Source organism: Triticum dicoccoides, chromosome 2B (genome assembly GCF_002162155.2).
Source record: "Triticum dicoccoides isolate Atlit2015 ecotype Zavitan chromosome 2B, WEW_v2.0, whole genome shotgun sequence".
Classification (NCBI taxonomy): Eukaryota; Viridiplantae; Streptophyta; class Magnoliopsida; order Poales; family Poaceae; genus Triticum; species Triticum dicoccoides.
Genome location: NC_041383.1, coordinates 574,865,961 through 574,890,231, shown reverse-complemented (window position 1 = coordinate 574,890,231; position 24,271 = coordinate 574,865,961). Strand labels below are relative to the sequence as shown.

General features: G+C 49.0%; 1 protein-coding gene across 1 annotated transcript in view; it reads left to right on the top strand.

The window, feature by feature from the left end:
- Window positions 1-23,636: 23,636 nt before the first annotated feature.
- LOC119364959 (probable metal-nicotianamine transporter YSL12) overlaps window positions 23,637-24,271 on the top strand; it is a 6,269-nt gene continuing 5,634 nt past the window's right edge. The window contains exon 1 of the mRNA XM_037630533.1: window positions 23,637-24,161. Coding sequence (XP_037486430.1) covers window positions 23,696-24,161 — 466 coding nt within the window. The 5' untranslated portion in view covers window positions 23,637-23,695. The remainder of the gene's footprint in view (window positions 24,162-24,271) is intronic.

Below are 24,271 nucleotides of genomic sequence, written 5' to 3'. Positions count from 1 at the left end.
TAATGCAAGCAGTATAGAGGAGAATAGGCGATATCTAGTGATCAAAGGGGGCGCTTGCCTGGTTGCTCTGGCAAGAAGGAGTGGTCGTCAACTCCGTAGTCAAACTGGGGGTCGCCGGCAGTCTCGGGGTCTATCGGAAAGAAGTAACGGAGAGGGAACACAATAAATAACAAAGCAAACAAAGCATCACAAAGCGTAACAAGGCAATACACGGTGTTCGGTGTACCCTAACGCGGTAGTAGGTGATACCGGTGAAGGGGGGGGGGGACATCCAGGAAAGTATCCCCGATGTTTCGCGTTTCCGGACAGATGAACCGGAGGTGGAAAGTTGCAGGTTCACTATGCTAGGGGTGTGTGGCGGACGAACGTGCTACGTATCCGGATTCGTCTCATCGTTCTGAGCAACTTTCATGTACAAAGTTTTTCCATCCGAGCTACGGTTTATTTTATATTAATTTTAAAAGATTTAATCATTTTTAGAATTTATTTAATTATTTAATTCTAACATTATCCAGAATAGTGCACACTGACGTCATCATGACGTCAGCATGACATCATCAATCAACAGAGGTGTTGATTGGTCAACTGACGTGTGGGTCCCAGCTGTCATTGACTAACTAAACAGAATTAATTAGTTTTAACTAGTGATTAGGTTAATCTAAACAGTATTAATTAATTAATTAATTAATTAATTGACATTTATATTTCTTATTATTATTAATTAAATTTTTTTTACTCTTTAAAAGAAACGTTATAAGGGGCATGGGCCCCATTCGTCATAGACACAGAGGGCCCTAGCGGGTTAGCGGGCAGGGGCGTGCGGGTGGCTGGCGTCGCCCGTGCTGAGGCCGAGCCCAACCGGGGGGGGGGAACAAGGCAAGGCCGCGGCCGGAGTGGGACTGAGCGGGCGTGGCCGTCGTGGGCGACGATCGGCGACTGCGTATGGCAGCGGCGAAGGGAGGGAGTGGAGCGGGGGCCAACGCCTCGTAGGCGGGTGCAGATGGTCGCGGTGGCCGACGGGGTGGCCACGGGTGTTCCTGAGCAGAGGGGGCGAGTGAATGAAGCCCCAGGGGCGCCGGGCCCGGGCGGCGCCGTGGGGCAGCAGCAGGTCGACGGGGAGCAGCTGGGGTGAGCGGGCTCGTGGCCGACGAGGGCTCGCGAGGCGCGCGCGGGGTGCAGGCGCAGCTTTGGCGCGACAGGACTACAACGCGGCCCGTGTGGGCACGAGCGGCCGCAGCAGCAAAGGAAAGGGGCGGCGGCCAGAGCCAGCAGGCCAGGGAAGGCCCCCGGGATGCGGGGCTGCATGTCTCGGCGCGGCAAGGGACGCGGCCAAGGGCGGGAGCGCGACGACGAGCATCGGTGACAATGGCGAACAAGCTAGGGGAGGGGAGGCCGGAGCATGGGACGAGGGAGAGAGAGGAGGGGCGTAGAGGTCGTGGCCTCACCGAAGTCATAGGGTCTGGGCAGCGGTAGTCGAGGGGGGTGATGGGGACGGCGTCGGCGGAGCGGGTGCAGGCCGATGGGGAAGGGCGCCGGCGAGGTAGAGGAGGCAGGCCGGCGAGATGGCGCGGGCTCCGGGCGGCGGCGTCCTGGCGCGGGGCGGCGAGGTCGTCGCGGCGATGGGCGATGGGATCGGGGGTTTGCCCCAATCCAGATCCAGTCGAGGGAGTGGGGGGAAGAGTGGGTGAGTGAACCGCTAGGGTTTGCGGTTGCGAGGGGATAAGGGAATGAGTGGGGGGGCGGGCCAAGTGGGTCGGCTGTGAGGCCTTGTTAGCCCCGTGGCCAGCTAGGCCGAGGCCCAGCGAGGGGGGGGGCTTTTATTTTCGTTTGTTTTTTTAATTATTATTATTCTTTTCTATTTTATTTTAGTTACTCTTTATTTTTGGTTTAGTAAAAGATGACAATAGCTCCAAAAATAGTGTGTCAAAATAATCCACTGTTCTAAGAAGTTTTACCTCAGAATAAAAATAGTTTAGTATTTGGTAAAATATATTAGGAGTATAACTAATTGCTTTGATGTTGTTTTAATCACTTTAGGGTAGTTAATTATTTTATAAAGATGTTGTTACTCCACCAATAATATCCATGATTTATTTGTCACATTAAGAACATTTTAGTTTTGACTTTTGAAAACTTTAATTGTTTGACTTGATTTTAAATTTGAATTTTGAACCGGTTTCGAACTAACGCGAGATTAGTAACAGTAATCAAGGTGACGTGGCATCATTAGCAGAGGTTCACTGTAGCTTGATTACCCGGGCGTCATAATTCTCCTCCACTACAAGAAATCTCGTCTCGAGATTTAAGAAGGGAGTAAGGGGGAAAGTTATGGTTACGGTATTTTAACGGATCTTCTCGGTCTTGGTTGCTCTGCTCGAAGCGGTCGATCCATTATGTTGATGTCTTCATTTCTCTGCTTCAACGCTTCATGATGAAATTGTCGTCCTTTCTTCAGGATCTCCATAGTTCTTACGAAAGAATAAAGGGTGGTTATTCTGAAAGAACATACCTCTACAAGGTTGTCTACCTGGTCGATAACATCGGAGAAGGTGGCACAAAGTAACTCTCGAATTGAAACTGAAGAAATTATCGAGAGCAAGGTAAGAAGGTGCAATAAGAAGCTTCAAGTGGATAGACAATCATTTGTTGCCTGATACGAAATGTGAAAGGGGTTCAGAGCAATGGGAATAAGTATTGCGTCTGATACCAGAATAGATCACTAGCCAGGTGGCCCGTGAATTACATACGAACTCAAGCGTGAGGAATAACTTTGACAACAGGGTGTACAGGAGAGTCAGGTTTCGATCCTGTGAAACGGTGGGTTATGGGCCCACCATGTGGGTTAAAGGTAGGAAGGGGGATGACGTCTTGCATGATCATGTAAGCAAGGCATGTCAGAGAATAACCTGACAGTTATGTCGGCAACATCGATACCAAGGGCGAGGGACGAAGAGAACCAATTCCTGCTCGTTGAACGAGGCGGACCAATAGGCAAAGTTCTTATCCATCGGTGGTTACCGGAATGTTTTCAACAATAGTAACAGGATCTTACTGACAGAGTTGTACGTCGAGATGTTTACATAAGCAGGAGAATATCACTGCTTAGATCATATAGACCACAAGCAACGTTAAACAAAACAATGGAAAGGAAAAGGTGATCATCAGATTAAATAGTACAATGGAAAGGAAAATGTGTTTAAACACATTATTCAGGGGTATATCCTTCCCAAGGAGAAACAGAGCATGATACCCATGACAGGATATAACATAGACAACCCTTTAGGTAGGGGAGAGAATTTTCATGACATTACCCATACAGCGGTGTTTGGATAATTGAGCAGGAAACATTTAGCATTGGGCTTCAAATGTTCCTGTTGAAAATCGGAGTACCATAGACATGCTTCGAGAGCATTGACATGGTCAACAGGTGAAGGTCAGACTTTGGAAACAAAAAGGATCCATCAGGAACAACTTATAGAATAAATCTTACAATTTCCTCACGGAAGAATGACTAACCTTGCAAAAAGGAAACTGTAACAATAGGTCCTCCGGCCAGGTGTGCTAGGCATGACATCATCTTACCGGGTCATCAAAGGACCAACATCATATCTCGTGGAAAGTTGTCCCAACCATCATATCTGACCGAGATTCAGATCCGATTGGTGTCATGATACCTCAGACTCAGGATGTCCGAGAAGAAAAGGTGCAACACAAATAGACGAAATGACATTGCAAGATTCTCGGGAAATGAACTATGGGAGCGGGTTCCTGAAGCAATAGTTCATCATTAAACCAAGGAGGGGATGAGAAGGTGGCTGATGGGCTCAGCGACAATTCATCGAGAATTCCAAACGGATGGATTTTCACAATAAGGTGAACAAGAAGATGACAATTGTCAATTCAATTGATATAATGTTGTATGCTCGAGGAAAACATACACCATCAATCATTGGTTGAAAGGTGTGCCCGAAATATGACCTTAGGCAGCAAGTTCAATGTTAACGTGACCATTCAATAATCAACAGTCTAAGAATGAACTGTCGATCGTTGACTTCAAAGCAATAGGGTTGCTAGAAGTACAGAACTCAAACAACATCATTAGCATATTGGTATCCCGGTTAAAAACAACACGGGGACCAAGGAAGAATGGTGATGGCGAGAAGTATCATCATACCAAGAAATTTCTAAGAGGTGGAGCAATTCACCCACAACATTCTCGACATAAAAGACAGTAATACTTCAAGGCAGAACACAACACTAGCTGGAGAGCAAGTTGTATTCATAATGTGGACAAGTTCACGATGAAAGGAAGTTAAGGGTGTTGTAGATGATAATAAAAATCATTGAGGGCAAGGAGGTATTTCTCATCATGAACACAGTTGACATCTTGGAAGAAGTCAAAGTGTTGAAAGTGATCTGACACATTTGTCGAGAGGTTTCATGAAGATATAATCGCTCATCAACGACATCAAGCATATGGAAGGATGGAGCGAGAAGTCATTGAAACCACGGATACGACACAAACTCGGAATCAAGCTTGTTGTTCAAGGCGAAACGATATGATGAGGAAAGTCGACGTAAGCTTAGCTCATCGTCAAAAATTGTGATTCGGAAAGAAGGACCAGATGGCACATCTAAAAAGTTGCACAATAATGATATAGCCAATCAGACTAGGAATGACTTGAAGGGTTACTAAACTCGTAAGCAACGAAAATTACTTAAAGAGTTATTGATTCGGCGAGCGGAATCGATTCACTTATTGGTGTTCTTGGTCGACAAACAACCCAGAACCCATGAAGTGTCAAAGACAAGGTAAGGTAGTAATTCATCAAAGTTTATAAGATGTAGTGCAATGGAAAGATATCCTCGAGATACCAGGGGTAATACTCAAAGGTAGATCATAATAGAGGTTGGGCAGGCATATTGACCTGAAGAAGACAAGTGATTTAACTTGTCCAGGAAATGGAATCAAGGAGAAAATATGGTCGAAACCATATTTGCAAAGGATCAACTCACAGATACCAAATGATATTATATCAAGGAAATAGTTATTATTACAAGAAGCTTCCATGATAGGATCCACATCGGATCCATGGGCATGAACACAAAGTTCAAGGTCGACTCCCACTTCCTCAAGGCATAACCTTCCATTCACTTCTCGTATTTCAAAAATGACATTAGTTGTTGAAAGTTTTACCTGGTGCAATACCAGATAAGTATGACCCCTGAAATCTTTCGGGTTCACACGGATTAGGGAACACGTAGGTTCAACCCATCATGGCATCTTAGGAAAATATACCACAAACTTCAATAGTAATTAACACAAGCTCGAAAGTAGAGCATGGTTGACAAAGCAGAGGATACAATTTACAAAAGGCATTATATACCCGTGGGAAGGCTAACAAGGTTATTGAATATGAAGGACGATGTCGGATGAAATCCAATAATGGATCGGGCGATCCACAACGGAGCTAATGTGAGTATCGGTACTCCAGAAAGAATGCACGGGCGTCATATTATAGAACATTGGAATAATTCGATGCTTAGATAACAAAGGAATTATGATTCCCAAAACAAAGGATCAGAAGCAGACGTTCTGTTCAAGGATGGATCAGTTGAATATACCAGAGGCACAATTGACGATAGATAGTTTGGTCGAGAACCAGCTCATGTTCAAAATGACGTCTGAGCCGGAAAGATAATCCTAGGACTCGACTGATGATTGTGAACATTCACAATGTATTGAATCAACATACTCAAAATGATGGTGACAAAGGATGCCAATATGATTACTATACTTATGGGATTAATCATAACGAAAGCAAACAAGAAATTCCAGAGCAATAGGTTGCTGAGGATTTTCGGAATATCGGATGGTATTTCGAAGACTTTTGTGTAACACATGAACAACTGGGGGATGAGCGGATACTCGGTAAGTGCGAGAATTAACCGTAGGGGTATTCAGGTGACAAAGAACAGCAAGGCAGTAAGCTCAAAGGATTATCGAAACAACGACGAGTTTTTCAGGGTATCTTGTAATAACAAGACCAACTGGGGACGAATGTAAGAATAACCACTTCAAGTAGTTATCCATATGGGTTGACGGTGGAAGGGGAATTGCAAATGCGATGAACACAAGTTCTCGGGTTAACAGTGGAGAGTATCTTCGGGGTCTTCTGGTGCAGCAAACGATCATCAATAATAAGGGGCTCTTCGGGGTGAAAGTGACAACGAGATCCTAATGTTAGATTTTTAGCAAAATCATTTAACCCGAATAGAAGAGAGATCAGAGTCCCAGAGTATAGATCGAGGAGTAAAAGATTCTAATACCACCCAATGGCGACGTGTGCCCGTAAGACACACAACCATGTTAGTAAAAGTTTTTGCAACGTCTAGGCTCGACTTCGGCCAAGGAGTATGGAAGGGGGATTCCTACAGGCAGTCGGCTCTGATACCAACTTGTGACGCCCCCGATTCAATCGTACACTAATCATACACGCAAACGTGTACGATCAAGATCAGGGACTCACGAGAAGATATCACAACACAACTCTAAAACATAAATAAGTCATACAAGCATCATAATACAAGCCAGGGGCCTCGAGGGCTCGAATACAAGTGCTCGATCATAGACGAGTCAGCGGAAGCAACAATATCTGAGTACAGACACAAGTTAAACAAGTTGCCATAAGATGGCTAGCACAAACTAGGATACAGATCGAAAGAGGCGCGGGCCTCCTGCCTGGGATCCTCCTAACTACTCTTGGTCGTCGTCAGCGGCCTGCACGTAGTAGTAGGCACCTCTAGTGTAGTAGGAATCATCGTCGACGGTGGCGTCTAGCTCCTGGACTCCAGCATCTGGTTGCGGCAACCAGAAAGAAAGGAAAGGGGGAAAAGGGGGGGAGAAAGCAACCGTGAGTACTCATCCAAAGTACTCGCAAGCAAGGAACTACACTACATATGCATGGGTATATGTGTAAGGAGGCCATATCAGTGGACTGAACTACAGAATGCCAGAATAAGAGGGGGATAGCTAGTCCTATCGAAGACTACGCTTCTGGCAGCCTCCGTCTTGCAGCATGTAGAAGAGAGTAGATTGAAGTCCTCCAAGTAGCATCTCCAAGTAGCATCTCCAGTAGCATCGCATAGCATAATCCTACCCGGCGATCCTTCCCTTGTCGCCCTGTGGAAAAGCGATCACCGGGTTGTCTGTGGAACTTGGAAGGGTGTGTTTTATTAAGTATCCGGTTCTAGTTGTCATAAGGTCAAGGTACAACTCCAAGTCGTCCTGTTACCGAAGATCACGGCTATTCGAATAGATTAACTTCCCTGCAGGGGTGCACCACATAACCCAACACGCTCGATCCCATTTGGCCGGACACACTTTCCTGGGTCATGCCCGGCCTCGGAAGATCAACACATCGCAGCCCCACCTAGGCACAACAGAGAGGTCAGCCCGCCGGTCTAAATCCTATGCGCGCAGGGGTCTGGGCCCATCGCCCATTGCACACCTGCACGTTGCGAGGGCGGCCGGAAGCAGACCTAGCAACCTCCATTACAAAGGAAGTTGCGTTAACGCAGTCCAATCCGGCGCGCGCCGCTCCGTCGCTGATGTCAAGAAGGCTTCGGCTGATACCACGACGCCGGGATACCCATAACTACTCCCGCGTAGATGGTTAGTGCGTATAGACCAAATGGCCAGACTCAGATCAAATACCAAGATCTCGTTAAGCGTGTTAAGTATCCGCGAACGCCGACCAGGGCCAGGCCCACCTCTCTCCTAGGCGGTCTCAACCTGCCCTGTCGCTCCGCCACAAAGTAACAGTCGGGGGCCGTCGGGAACCCAGGCCCACCTCTACCGGGATGGAGCCACCTGTCCTTTCAGCCCCCTTATCCGAATCACTTGCGGGTACTCAACGAGCTGACCCAACTTTAGTCACCATCTGTATAGTATGTATGTATAGTATATACCTGTGATCACCTCCCGAGTGATCACGGCCCGATAGTATAGCAAGGCAGACTGACAAGAATGTAGGGCCACAGATGATAAACTAGCATCCTATACTAAGTATTTAGGACTGCGGGTAAGGTATCAATGATTGTAGCAACAATGACAGGCTATGCATCAGAATAGGATTAACGGAAAGCAGTAACATGCTACCTACTCTAATGCAAGCAGTATAGAGGAGAATAGGCGATATCTGATGATCAAAGGGGGGGCTTGCCTGGTTGCTCTGGCAAGAAGGAGTGGTCGTCAACTCCGTAGTCGAACTGGAGGTCGCCGGCAGTCTCGGGGTCTATCGGAAAGAAGTAACGGAGAGGGAACACAATAAATAACAGAGCAAACAAAGCATCACAAAGTGTAACAAGGCAATACACGGTGTTCGGTGTGCCCTAACGCGGTAGTAGGTGATACCGGTGAAGGGGGGAACATCCAGGAAAGTATCCCCGGTGTTTTGCGTTTTCGGACAGATGAACCGGAGGTGGAAAGTTGCAGGTTCACTATGCTAGGGGTGTGTGGCGGACGAACGTGCTGCGTATCCGGATTCATCTCGTTGTTCTAAGCAACTTTCATGTACAAAGTTTTTCCATCCGAGCTACAGTTTATTTTATATTAATTTTAAAAGATTTAATCATTTTTAGAATTTATTTAATTATTTAATTCTGACATTATCCAGAATAGTGCATGCTGATGTCATCATGACGTCAGCATGACATCATCATTCAACAGAGGTGTTGACTGGTCAACTGACGTGTGGGTCCCAGCTGTCATTGACTAACTAAACATAATTAATTAGTTTTAACTAGTGATTAGGTTAATCTAAACATTATTAATTAACTTAATCAATTAATTAATTAATTAATTGACATTTATATTTCTTCTTATTATTAATTAATTTTTTTTACTCTTTAAAAGAAACATTCTAAGGGGCATGGGCCCCATTCGTCATAGACACAGAGGGCCCTAGCTGGTTAGCGGGCAGGGGCGTGCGGGTGGCTGGCGTCGCCCGTGCTGAGGCCGAGCCCAACCGGGGGGGAACAAGGCAAGGCCGCGGCCGGAGCGGGACTGAGCGGGCGTGGCTGGCGTGGGCGACGACAGGCGACTGCATATGGCAGCGGCGAAGGGAGGGAGTGGAGCGGGGGCCAACGCCTCGTAGGCGGGTGCAGATGGTCGCGGTGGCCGACGGGGTGGCCACGGGCGTTCCTGAGCAGAGGGGGCGAGTGAATGGAGCCCCAGGGGCGCCGGGCCCGGGCGGCGCCGTGGGGCAGCAGCAGGTCGACGGGGAGCAGCTGGGGTGAGCGGGCTCGTGGCCGACGAGGGCCCGCGAGGCGCGCGCGGGGTGCAGGCGCAGCTTTGGCGCGACAGGACTGCAACGCGACCCGTGTGGGCACGAGCGGCCGCAGCAACAAAGGAAAGGGGCGGCGGCCAGAGCCAGCAGGCCAGGGAAGGCCCCCGGGATGCGGGGCTGCACGTCTCAGCGCGGCAAGGGACGCGGCCAAGGGCGGGAGCGCGACGACGAGCGTCGGTGACAATGGCGAACAAGCTAGGGGAGGGGAGGCCGGAGCACGGGGCGAGGAAGAGAGAGGAGGGGCGCAGAGGCCGTGGCCTCACCGGAGTCGTAGGGTCTGGGCAGCGGTGGTCGAGGGGGGTGACGGGGACGGCGTCGGCGGAGCGGGTGCAGGCCGGTGGGGAAGGGCGCCGGCGAGGTAGAGGAGGCAGGCCGGCGAGATGGCGCGGGCTCCGGGCGGCGGCGTCCTGGCGCGGGGCGGCGAGGTCGTCGCGGCGATGGGCGATGGGATCGAGGGTTTGCCCCGATCCAGATCCAGTCGAGGGAGTGGGGGGAAGAGTGGGTGAGTGAACCGCTAGGGTTTGCGGTTGCGAGGGGATAAGGGAATGAGTGAGGGGGGGGGTCGGGCCAAGTGGGCCGGCTGAGCGGCATGGTTAGCCCCGTGGCCAGCTAGGCCGAGGCCTAGCGAGGGGGGGGCTTTTATTTTCGTTTTTTTATTATTATTCTTTTCTATTTTATATTAGTTACTCTTTATTTTTGGTTTAGTAAAAGATGACAATAGCTCCAAAAATAGTGTGTCAAAATAATCCACTGTTCTAAGAAGTTTTACCTCAGAATAAGAATAGTTTAGTATTTGGTAAAATATATTAGGAATATAACTAATTGCTTTGATGTTGTTTTAATCACTTTAGGGTAGTTAATTATTTTATAAAGATGTTGTTACTCCACCAATAATATCCATGATTTATTTGTCACATTAAGAACATTTTAGTTTTGACTTTTGAAAACTTTAATTGTTTGACTTGATTTTAAATTTGAATTTTGAACCGGTTTCGAACTAACGCGAGATTAGTAACAGTAATCAAGGTGACGTGGCATCATTAGCAGAGGTTCACTGTAGCTTGATTACCCGGGCGTCACAACTGAGTCCAATCAAAGGCCATGACTCGAATGATGAAGAAGTCATTGGCATCATGAAGAATCTGCTTTTCAACATCATGCACGGTATTCCCATGAACTCTCATGATTTCTTCATGAGGACTTTGGCTAACGTTGCCTTGTCCCCGTTTGAGTTGAAGCCTTATGCGCCCTGGATTATGAGATTCCTCAGATCAAGGTCTTCACTCAAGTACAAAGCTGATACACTCAACCATGGCAGCTACTTGCCCCCAATTGAAGTCCTCAAACGGACATTTTCCTCAGCTGATGAGAAGGGCAAGGCCACTGCTATCATTGATGAAGGCAATCATCCATTGCATGGACAGTTTCGCAAAGCTACTTCTTATTCCACCAATGATGATTCTGCTACTCATGACTCTGCCGCCAATGCTTCAAAGCAAAGTCCACAGGCTACAGCTTCAAGGGTGATGACTGATCGTGAGCTTCTCCTCTTTCTTCATCAAAAGGTGGATCGCAATCACAAATGGGTAAAGCGGCAGTTTGGCACTATTCTTCACAACATGACTGCCACTTACAATTCAGTGAAGAAAAACCACTATTACCTCAATAAAGTATTCGATCGCACCTGGGCTGTTCTGACTCATCTCTACGGTGATGAAGATCTGAAGCAAATGGGTTTCCAACAAGACTTCGCCTGGTCTGAACCTCCACCGAAGAAATTCAAGAAAGTTCAAGTTCCTCCTTTGGTGCCCAGCTCATTTTCCTCATCCCGCGAGACGGATGAAAATGAAGATTTGGACGACACTGCGGCAGGCCCTACTACCACAACCGACCCCGACAACGCTGGCGCTCCTCCATCGACTTCATGAAGAAATTCTTCAGGGGCGTTAGTCCTCACTTTTTGTCCCTTTTGGTCATTCGATGACAAAGGGGAGAAATTTGAGATAGTCTTCAAGCGGGTCTCTATATATATGGGCTTTTTTTTGTTAAGTTGCAACTCTCGCTCTTCTGAAGCTTTTGTTGATTGAGTTGTAAACTTAAGTCCGATGGTGACCTGATACTTTTGCTATGTTTTTCTGCATGCTATTTCCTCTTTAATGTTATGCACGCATGCTCAATTACATCAGTCACCATATTTCATCATGCATTTCAAATTCTTCAATTCATATGTTAAATGCGTGTATGAATTACAAGATACAGGGGGAGATCTCCATGATTCTACTCTTCAAGTGTGCATTGCTTCAAAAGAAAATTCCTCACTATGCACATCTTCAGGGGGAGTTCTTCTATATCTTGCAATCAAATTCCTTAATATTGAGTACTTTCAATTCATATGTTTATCCCCGTTGAAAACTTAACCTATATTGTCATCAATCACCAAAAAGGGGGAGATTGTAAGTGCATCTAGTGCCCCTTAGTGATTTTGGTGTATTGAAGACTTATAGGTTAAGGGACTAATATGTTTGTGAGTGTACACAGGCTCTATAAGTCAATGAGTAGTTTGATATTTACAGTGAATGTCGACCCCTAAAAATGAATGTCTTCGGCTGAAGACTTTGGTTCTCCTGAAGACTTTGAAAATGAAGAAATTGGTGTGACCTTGAAGACTTGGATATTCAAGCGAGGATTATGAAGCGCGAAGACTTTTGTTTTCATAGTTTCGTTTTCTTCTTCTTGAGTCATAGGAAACACCGTACTGTTAAAGGGGGTCGAGGTAATACTAAAGAAACTGATTTCCAAGTGATGTTCATCTCAAAATCATACACCTACCCAATCCTTCGAGTGAAGCCATTGGAAATCTCATATCATTTCAGTTGATTTCTTCAGTGACAGAGACAAAGATCTTCTGGTCTCTGAGGAATTTGTTCTGACTGAGGAGTTAGGAATTCGCCAGTGCGGATTGCCTACACAGTGAGGAACATGATAGCCCTGAGGAATTCAAACCTCAGATATCCGACCATTTCTGAGCCGCCCGTCAGCTGTCCCAAAAATATCCTACCACCTAACGGTCATATCAGCCAAGGGCATTTATGTCTTATCAAGTCGTGTTGCTCCCTAGGCTATAAATAGCCGCCCCCTACAACCACTAGTTGGTTGGCTGCTCCGAGAGAAACCAACACTTGTCATTTGAGAGCATCCCATCCTCCGAGGACTTTGAGTGAAAATCATCAAGTGAGGAAATACCCAAATCCCAAACCCAAACACCTACAAACCCAAAGTGATTGAGCATCACTGAAGAGATTGTTCCTGCGTGGAACCGATGCTTGTTACGTTTGAGGATTGTGTATCCTCCAGATGGTTAGGCGTCATGGTCGGAGCATCCAAGAGGAATTGTGGATTGCCGAGTGACCGATTTTGTGAAGGTTTGGAAGTCACCTGTGAAGACTTACCACTACTGTTGGGCGAGATTTGTGTGATCTTAGCTCAAGGATAATACGGTGAGGACTGTGTGTCCGGGACTGTGTGTCCTCGAGTTTGAATACTCAGCCGCTCCAACCAGACGTACAACTGTCACAATAGTTGGAACTGGCCGACCAAATCATTGTCTTCACCAAGCCTACTGGTTCTATTTCCTCAACCCTTTCATTTCCTCAGTTATGTGTTGATGTACATGATCATTACTGTTTGAAGACTTTGACTGAAGACTTTCTCTAAATTCCTCAATCCTAATTCTTCAGTCTGTTTGTCTTCATCCTGCTTATCCTGTGTTTATGCTTTCTGTACTCTATGTTTGTCTTTCATTTCATCATGATGACTATGTTGTTGCTCTATTATGCTTATATCTGAGTACTTATTCCGCTACAAGTAGTTCTTCGCTTAGGAATTTCCTCACCCTGAAATTCCTCAGTGAAGAATTCATAAAAATCGCCTATTCACCCTCCCCCTCTAGTCGATGTAACGCACTTTCAACATGTTTCTGACATGGTCTTCATCGTCCAATCTTATCCTGTAGAAGAAATCAGCATCTGCTTTTGCTTTCTCTTCAAAGTAGGCTATCGTGGTTTCTATGTCAGCGAACCTGCTCTCTTTATGGTACTTTGCCTTTAGGTTTGTGACGTCTGCTGGTATGTAGGGCATGCTACTCAGTCTACCATCTCTGATGTGGATCAGGGACAGTATTTGGGCCATTCTTGATGGACCGATGTTACAATCATGTAGCAACTTTACAAATTTCTTCTCGAGGGGGCTGAATCCTCTGTGGGCGCTAAGAAATTTTACCAGGTCAAACTTCTTTACGAGTTTGTGGTTGTGTTCGTCGAAATAGTCGGTGACCACCCACTGTGCTCCATCTGCGTTTAGCTTACACCGGACAGGGCATTCTGTCTTGACAATGATACCTCTCTTTCATTCCGGCACGACAGGTGCAACACCTTTCCCCTTCTTATTCTTTCATGCCTTGTAGCACCTTATCTCACCTCTGTTGTACTCATTAGTTTTTTTAATTTTCCTATGGTATTCACCGCAAACCCATGGAACATTGCATATCTCTCGTAGAATTCCTTGGCATGTTCAAACGAATCAAATCTCTGCCTAACATATGGTGGCTGAGGTGCCATGATTTCTGATTGCCCATCTTCTTCACCCCCTTGTGTTTCGTCATTAGTTTCATCATTCATTTCAGTATCGGCAGCTGTTTTATCTGCTTGAGTGTTGCTTCTGTTGGTGTGCAAAGGTGTGCTTGTCGGCATTGCTGGAATGATTGCTATTTCCGACACTGATTCTGTATTGTTTGTGGCAGGACTGTTGACTGGCTGGTGGAACGCCTCTTCCATGTGCTCAGAGGTTCCCACAGTAGATGTCCCCGCACCGCTATTGATTGTAGTCGAAGGCCCTACAAAAAAACAGGTACGTGTGTAAGCATTGCTTCAATGGCAGGTTTATCATAACGGAATATAGCAACTGCATCTGATTTGTCATGATATCATTCATACAGCAAGCCATGACATCTGCATCTGGCCATGCATGGCAACTGCAGTTTTTTAGCCATGGCAGCTACAGTTCAACAAACATGGCAGCTACTGTTGCCAAGACATGGCAACCAACATCTTTAGCATCAAAACTTGCATTCCAGGTACGAGCCGTCCACTTGGTAGCATTTTTGTTGTTTTCCGCCACCACCGTGACAAATCCACTTTCCCCCCCATGCTTTTTCCACAAAAGCAAATGCAATATTTGTTTTGCTGGTTCACATACTTTTACCTTGTTGGGCCGCATGTGCTAATCGAAGCTGGTATGTCATTCCAATTTGATGTGCTATATCTGCAATAGTGTTGGCCTGCAATGGTGAAGCTTGCCATGATATGTTTGTCGATGTGGTTCCACCATAACAACTTGCGATCATTAGCAGTTGGTCAATGCATGTCACCTGTAGTTAGTACAACATGGCACATGTAGTAGTTCAACCATGCCACATAGATTTTTGTTCACACTTGTCATCCACAGTTGTTTAGACACATGCGATCACATTTGATTAGGCATGGCAACTACAATTGATTTGCCATGGCAACTGCATCTGTCCAGGCATGGCAAATGTAGTTGTGCATGCATGGCAACTGCATTTGTCCAGGCATGGCAAATGCAATTGTCCAGGCATGGACGGATGCAGCTGTCCAGGCATGGCAACTGCAGCTGTCCAGGCATGGCAACTACGTCCTATCAAATCACCCCGAAAACCCCAATGTCACCTATGTTCATTCTCCTGAATCACTATCCACAAATTCACTTCATACGTCTCACCTGTGTACGACGTTGATGGCAGGGTACATGGTTGCCACTTGTTGCCACGTGCTACATGAAGGCCCTGCTTTTTTCCATATAACTTGTAAGTCCTTGCCATCCTTGCAAGTTTAATTTCATGTCCACACCAATATGTTTCTTTTCTGTATTCATTACCTTGATTTGCCACATTGGCTACTTGAAGTTGGTCGCTCGTACATCTGTCAGCGTTAGCGCCCTGTGCCTGAACTTGCCATGGTATTCCCGTGTGTGTGGTTGGGTCATAAGAACCTGCGAAAAAGACATTGTAGGACATAAGTTGATTGTCATTTGCTGCATCCCAAGGGGGCGCTTCTGGCCTTTGAGAAAACCAAGGATCAGTGTTGTCTTCATGATTCATTTTTCCGCTTTTTTCTCCCACTGTGTTTTCAGTCACTGCATGAACAAGAATGCATCAATATCCGCAAAATGCATTCTTTCTGTTTGCACATACAAGAAAACACGGCAATCTTATAACATTTCTTGCACAGACAACTAACACATCATGGCAAGTAGGACATGCACATTCATTCTCTTTTCTAAAATCTGGATGCCAACTATCATTTTTGAACCGATGGCAACAGCGAACATAATATGATGGCAAGTAACAACACAATATTGTGGCAGCTGACGACAAAGATAGATGGCAACTAACATCAGAAACATGTGGCAATTATTTTCCTCCCTCTCTATGCACCACCCAAATTCCTCCTTTCTTCCCCTATTTTTAGTGATTCCTACGCATGCTTATGCAGCAACTACTCGTACCAACCCAACCCAGAAGTTTAGCTCAACTCTAGGATAGAATATGGCAGATCTGGCGTACTTTGGTGGGCAAATGTGAATACACATAAATCCGTGGTGTGTTTGCCATGACAGCGTGGATCTAGTCGCCATGTTCGTGGTCAATCTGGAATTTCAATTTTCTGGACAGAAGAAGGACGAGAAACAAAAGGAGATCGGAGATCGACCTGTTAGCTCGTCGTCGCGGGCGGGGTTTGGGGTGGGGGGGGCGGGGAGGTGCTAGGGATCTACTATGGTTGCCATGGCAATTAGAGAAGGAAGACGATGGAGGTAGGGGATCGAGAGGTAGGAGACGACGGCGGCAGGTCGGACTGGGGTTGCAAGGCAGGCCGGGACGAGGGGACGCGTTAGGTCGTGCGGGCAAAGCGGTCGATCGCCCGGAAGTGTGGGCGATTGTGCCACACACCGGACGTGCAGGCTGTGGCTGCCTGCGCCTGAACACCGTCATGCGGGCGGTGTCGTCTCCGTGCCACACAGGACGTGCGACACAATTCCACTAGATGCCACATGTATGGCAGTTATCGGCGTCCTAAGTTTAAGGAGTTAAATTTCTCGAAATTGCTAGAGACGCTGTTGACGCGGTTCCAGCCGGCCGAGCCGTCCCGTTTCCGGCAACCAGCCCGCCAAATTTTATATCCGCGCCTTCTCTCTGTCCCGGAGATACCATAAGGGCTAAATAACCCATCAAGATCCCCATCGTATTCGTATCAGTCTGCAAAGCAACGTGGTTGGTCAAAGCCATGAGCTGCTTAGCTGACGTAGCTTACGTGATACTGTTAGAAGACGCAGCTCCTCTGACGTACGGCGCACTCGCTGACGTGTGGACGCGGACCCACGCGTCAGTGGCCCAACGTCATGTGGCCGTACGTCAGGGGATCCGGCTTCGTGTGAATCAAAGGAATCTTTCAAGAGATTACTAGGAGTACTACTAGTAGTAGTTAATACGCATCAATCATCAAGCGACCACTCGCTATCAGTGAGCTGCGTAGCTTACGTGCTTTCGCACGCTGGCCGCATACACATGCGCATGCATGCGCTAGCCCGTTGCTCCGCAGTTCACATGGAAAGAGAGCCAAAAATACCCGAGGAGGTCGCATGGTTGAGTAGCGTGCGAGCATTTGATCTCCAGTCAAGCATGGCCCGCGGATTCTGCTCCTGTTTATGCTAGCTGCTCGGACCAGCGAAAACGGCATGAACTCACACTTGGATTATCTGAAGAACAGGCAGTATCTTGGCGGAGAATAGATCCCGCCAGGCTAATCCGCGGGGTTAGGAAGAAGATCCCGATCGTAACTCATCAGCTGGTCAAAGTCTTGGGACTTGGAGGAATCTTGGCAGCCACAAGAGATGCATTTATACGCATCGATTATTAGGGGGATCGCTCGCTGTCAGTACGTAGCTGTGCAACGGCTTACGCGTGCCTGAGTTTCCATATATGTATCCGCTGCTTTCACATGCTGCCCGCGTGCTGCGCAGTTCACACATGGACATGGAAAGAGCAAAAAAGAACACCACAAGCCACGCTCCAATCCAAGGTACCAGTACTGTAGTTGATTCTTGATATGTGTAGTACCTATCCAAGTGGAGCCGGGCGTTTGATGGACCGGGGGTCAACTATGGCAGGAGGAGATAGCGCCTGCCGCGCCACAGAGTCGGCGTTTGCTGCTCCTGTTTAAAATGCTGCTCTGCTCGTGCTCGGGCCAGCCAGCGAAAGCGGCCCGTTGGATTATCTTATCTACTCTACGTAGTAGAGAAGATGCATTTATCTATGTATGTACACGAGGCCCCTGTTTGTGTGCCGCTATATGTTATACAGCTGCAGTCGGATAAGCGTTGGAACCTCAGTTTTGACTTTGCCTGAAACAAGAGAAGACCATGCCAAAGTCTGCGCTGGTTTACAGAGGGAGCGCATTAGCCGGCATCGGTGGTTATCAGCCTTAGCTGTGCACTCCCGGTTCACATGCTACTCCCTGGAAGCTGCCCTGCGTTTTCGTCATGACAAGAGCGCTGTAGTAAGCTCGGACAGAGATTTCCATTTCATGATGACAAGGGCGCCGTAGTGTAAGACAATAAGTTTTGGGGAAACCAGCACGACTCTCTAGGGGTGGCTTATCTCATATATATATAATGGGTGTGTTACAATAGGTACAATATACGTACACAAATACAGAAGCTATACATAGTCTAACACCCTCCCTCAATCTTAGCCACTTTCTAAAGAACTGAGAAGGGTAAGATTGCGCCTACAAGCCTCAAATTGTGGTAGGGGTAAAGGCTTAGTGAAGATATCTGCAAGTTGATCCTTAGAAGAGATGAACTTGATCTGGAGTTGCTTCTGCGACACACGTTCCCGTACAAAGTGATAGTCAACTTCAATGTGTTTCGTTCGGGCATGAAATACCGGATTTGCAGAAAGATATGTAGCACCGATGTTATCACACCAAAGGATAGGAGGCTGCGATTGAGACAAACCCAACTCCTTAAGCAAAGACTGCACCCAAATGATCTCTGCAGTAGCATTAGCCACAGCCTTATACTCAGCTTCAGTACTACTACGTGACACAGTAGCCTGTTTCCGAGCACTCCAGGCGATCAAATTGGAGCCAAAGAACACTGCATAACCCCCCGTGGATCGCCTGTCATCTGGACTGCTAGCCCAATCTGCATCAGAGAAGGCCGAAAGAACCTGAGAGGAAGTCGGCCGAATATGCATCCCAAATGTCACCGTGAACTGAACATAACGAAGAATGCGTTTAACAGCAGCCCAATGAGTGTCTCGAGGAGCCTGAAGATACTGACAAACCCTGTTAACAGCATAAGAGATATCTGGTCTCGTGATCGTCAAGTACTGAAGCCCACCAACAATGCTCCTGTACTCTGTGGCATCCGCAGGAGACAGAAGCTCACCATCAACAGCTGTGATCTTGTCGGTAGACGACATGGGTGTGGTAGTCGGTTTGCACTTTAGCATACCAGCTCGCTGCAACAAATCCAAGGAGTACTTCTTCTGCGTAAGCACAAGACCATCAATACGAGAAGTGACCTCAACTCCAAGAAAGGAGTGAAGCTTCCCAAGATCTTTGACCGCAAAATCAGCACCAAGAGAGCAGACAAGAGCATCAGCAGCATACTGAGAAGAGCTGACAAGGATAATATCATCGACATATACCAAACGATACATAGTGACTTCTGGCTTCTATAGAAGGAATAATGAAGAGTCAGCAGTGGACGACACAAACCCATGAGCACGAAGGGCAGAGGCAAGGCGGGCATGCCAGGCACGAGGAGCTTGCTTCAGACCATAGAGTGCTTTGGTGAGACGACAGATATGATCAGGATGATCAGGATAAGAAAAATCAGGCGGTTGTTTCATATAAACCTCTTCCTCCAAGAATCCATGGAGAAAAGCATTCTCCACATCAAGCTGACGAAGTGACCAACCACGAGAAACAGCAAGAGAAAGAAGAAGCCGAATGGTGGTAGGCTTGACGACGGGACTGAATGTGTCCTCATAGTCAAGACCATGGCGCTGCCGAAATCCTCGAGCAACAAGGCACGCTTTGTAACGCTCAATGGATCCATCCGAATGCTTCTTCACTTTGAATACCCATTTGGAGTCAATAACATTTACCCGTGATGGTGGAGGAACGAGAGTCCAAGTCTTGTTACGAAGAAGAGCATGAAACTCCTGCTCCATAGCATGTCGCCAATGAGGAACGCGCATGGCAGCCTGATATGAGCGGGGCTCAGAGGACGGATCCGCAACAGCAGCAGCCAAACAAGCAGCCATCCAAGCAATAGTACCATCCTTACGTTCCTTAGGTTTGAAAATTCCACTGCGACCGCGTGTATGTGGTCGGGACACAGGAGCCGCTGCGATCGACGGAGCAGCCGGCAATGGGCTGGAGGACGGCGATGTAGATGAGTCAGCCGGCGCAGGTGACGAGGAGCCAGACGCGGTGTCCTCAGGCGCAGTCGGCGTAGCAGCCTGGCCCACAGGCGATGCCAGCGGTGCAGACGGAGCTGCTGGCGATGCCGGCGTCACGGACCGAGCCGAGGGCGAGTCCAGCATAGTGGGCCGAGGCACTGGCGAGGCCGGTGTCGCAGGCCGAGCCACGGGTGAAGGCGGCGTGACGGGCCGAGCCGTAGACGACTCCGGCGTAGAGGGCCGAGCCAGTGGAGACTCGGCGAGCGCTGGCGTAGCAGGCCGAGCAGTGGACAAGCTCGGCGCGACGGGCTCCTCGGCCGACCGTGCATGGGCATGCGAATCGATGCCATGCAACATAGGGCGATCGACGTGCCCATCAGAGGGCGGCGATGATGATGGTGAATCCTCCAACAACTCCAAGCGAGCCCCACGTCCGGTTCCTGCACCATGGTTATGTAACAGCACATGAGAGTATGCAACATCATCAAATTGGTCAGAAGCAACAGAGGATGAATGCAGAGGTGGTGGTTCGGCAGTGGACACAGGAAGTTTGGCAAAGGGAAAAACATGCTCATCAAACACGACGTCCCGAGAGATATAGACACGATTTGTTGGAACATGAAGACATTTGTAACCTTTATGAAGAGAGCTATAGCCAAGAAAAACACACTTCTTGGAACGGAACTCAAGCTTGCGCTTGTTATATGGACGAAGATGCGGCCAGCAAGCACACCCAAAAACCTTGAAAAAGGTATAATCAGGTTGTTCATTAAGGAGAACCTCAATGGGAGTCTTCATGTTTAAAACATGAGTGGGAGTACGGTTTATGAGAAAGCATGCAGTGGTGAAAGCATCACTCCAAAACCGAAACGGAACAGATGCATGGGCCAAAAGGGTAAGACCAGCTTCAACAATGTGACGATGCTTACGTTCTACTGAACCGTTCTGCTGATGTGTATGTGGACATGCTAAATGATGAGCTATCCCAAGCGACTGAAAGAAGGAGTTGAGGTTGCGATACTCGCCTCCCCAGTCCGACTGGACATGGACAATTTTGTGCTTGAGAAGGCGTTCAACATGTTTTTGAAACTGAACAAAAATGTCAAACACATCAGATTTACGTTTGATAAGATAAAGCCAGGTAAAGCGACTATAAGCATCAACGAAACTGATATAGTAATTGTGACCACTGACAGAAGTCTGAGCAGGACCCCATACATCTGAAAACACAAGTTCTAAAGGATGTTTCACCTCACGACTGGACTCCAAAAAAGAAAGTTGATGACTCTTCCCCTGCTGACAAGCATCACACACTGCTACATCTTTATTACTAGACAGGCTAGGAAGCTCATGACGACGCAAAATATGACGAATAATAGGTGTGGCCGGGTGACCAAGACGAGCATGCCACTGTGACGGAGAGACCCGAACTCCACTGAAAACGCGAGTGACGCCAGGATGCTCCAGACGGTAGAGGCCCTGGCACAACCGCCCACTAAGAAGAATGTCCCTCGTGCCCCGATCCTTAATAAAAAGATCAAAAGGGTGAAATTCACAAAGCACATTACTATCACGTGTGAGTTTAGGAACTGAAAGAAGATTACGTGTCACAGAAGGAACTCGAAGAACATTGCGAAGCTGAAGACTCCTATTGGCATGTCTAGTGAGAAGAGATGCTTGACCAATATGAGAGATGTGCATACCTGCTCCATTGGCGGTGTGGATCTTGTCGGAGCCATGATAAGGTTCATGAGTGTGAAGCTTCCCCATCTCGCTGGTCAGATGCTCTGTCGCCCCAGAGTCCATGTACCAGTGTGGATCGATGGAGTAGGACTGAGTGTGTCCCTGTTGCTTCTGCGGCGCCGGACGATCAGCCATGGCGACCTGACGGGCATTGTTGCGTGTATCCTTGCCGTCATTGCCAAGACCAAGAAAACTTCGCTGGAAGCGCTTGTGGCACTTGGAGGCCCAGTGCCCATCACGGCCACAAAGCTGACACACACGCAGACCGCCAGCCCCCGGTAATGTCGTAGGAGGGGGAGCCGAGGCGGGCGGTGGTGGCAGCCCCAAAGGAGCCCGGGATGATGAAGAGGAGCGACCACCCTTGGTGGCAGCGTTGGCCGAGAGGGAGCCATTGCCCCGTGAGCGGCGTGTCTCGACCCGTTGCTCAGTGAGAAGGAGGCGGGAGAAAACCTCGTGTGCCAACATGGGTGTCAAGTTGCCCCGCTCGTTGATGATCTCGACTAAGGCATCATACTCCTCATCAAGACCATTGACAATAAACGAGTTGAACTCGGAGTCGGTGAGGGGCTGTCCAATGGAGGCCAACGTGTCGGCGAGGCCATTGACCTTATTGTAGAACTCGATGGCAGTGGAGTCAAGCTTCTGACACTCGCCAAACTGACGACGGAGTGCAGAGACACGGGCCTGAGACTGCGCCGCAAAGGTACGCTCAAGGATGGTCCAGGCCTCATGAGACGTCTTCGCGAAAACAACAAGCCCGGCGACAGCCGGCGAGAGCGACCCCTGGATGGAGGAGAGGTTCGCCTGGTCCTGCCCCGTCCAGACACGATGGGCCGGATTGTAGACCGGACCGTGCACGCTGTCCACCAGTGCGGGGGGACAGGGAAGAGATCCGTCGACATAGCCGAGCAGATAATGGCTCCCCAAGAGCGGAAGAACCTGCGCACGCCAGAAGATGTAGTTGTCGGCGGAGAGCTTGATGGTGATGAGATGACCGAAGTGAAACGGCGGTGGTGATGACGGTCCCATCGAGGAGGCTGCCTGGGGTGCAAGCACCATGGAGGCAGTCGGAGGCACCGGAGTCGGTGCGGCGGTAGGCAGCACCGCGGCCGGGGCGGACGCCGCAAAGCCCGCAGCCGGGGCGGACGCCGCAAACCCCGCCATCGGGGCGGTGTCGGGCGCTGCCGGCAGGAGCGGCGGGGCAACGCCCGCAGGGTCGGTGGCGGACGACGTCACCGCGGTGTAGACCGCGAGGTCGCGCCCGAGCGAGGGCGCCGGCGGTGTCGAGTAGACGGAGCCAATGCTCCGGGTCCCGAGCGGGTCCGCGAGGGCGACGGCGTCCAACGGGAGGTTCAGGAGAGCCGCAAGGGAGGCCGGGAGGAGTCCCGCGGCAGTGGAACCAGTCGTGGCGGCGCTCGACATGACGGCCGCGCGAGCGGTGGCGCGGCGGCGAAAGCGGCGGCGGCGCGATCGGTGGCGCGGCGGCGAAAGCGGCGGCGGCGGCGGTGCGGGTATTAGGGTTTTGAGCGGAAGCGATCGTAACCTAGCGTGATACCATGTAAGACAATAAGTTTTGGAGGAACCAGCACGATCCTCTAAAGGTGGCTTATCTCATATATATAATGGGTGTGTTACAATAGGTACAATATACGTACATAAATACAGAAGCTATACATAGTCTAACACGTAGTAAGCTGCATCATGACGCTGGATTAGTTTAGGATAGGAGGACAGGCTCTCCCACCCCACCCATCAACAACAGCGTCACGTTCAGCCGGCGCCAACTGAATGAATAATCAATATTCACATCTAACTCGATCATAACAATCGAAAACAACATCTACCAGTCAGTGTACTATAGCTGGAATAGTATAGATCAGAAAAATCAATGCGTTAATACCATCCAATCCGCACGGCGCGTCAGTATCAAAGTTCCATAACTTCCAAACCTCGATAAATACAAACCCTCGCCACCGTAGCGGCACAGCTACAGCTACGCTCACACGCAGAGCTGAGACAAGGAGGAGGGGCACGCGGTGCGTCCATTCCAAAGGCAATGGCACCGCACACCACGGAAGCGGACGCCGCCGCCGCCGGCGGCGGCGACGAGGAGGCGGCGGTGGAGGCCGGCACACTGCGCCACCGCCACAACGCCGCCAAGGCAGACGACGAGGACGAGATCAAAGGGAGCGTGCCGCCCGGGGAGGATGGCGCGGAGGCGTCCGTGGAGCGGGCGTTCGAGGGCAAGCCGGTGCCGACGTGGCGGGAGCAGCTGACGTTCCGCGCCTTCGTGGTCAGCTTCTTCCTCGCCATCATGTTCAGCGTCATCGTGATGAAGCTCAACCTCACCACCGGCATCATCCCCTCGCTCAACGTCTCCGCCGGCCTCCTCGGCTTCTTCTTCGTCCGCCTCTGGACCTCCGCCATCGAGAGGATGGGCTTCCTCCGCCAGCCCTTCACCAGGCAGGAGAACACCGTCATCCAGACCTGCGTCGTCGCCGCCTACGACATCGCCTTCAGCGGTAAGCTCTTCAAGTCCAAAGTCCCGCGACTCTCTTTTTTTCCTTCCCTTTTTGATTGACGAATTAGCATGGCTCTGCTTTTTCGCTAAGAAGGGGAAGCAGAGCTGTAT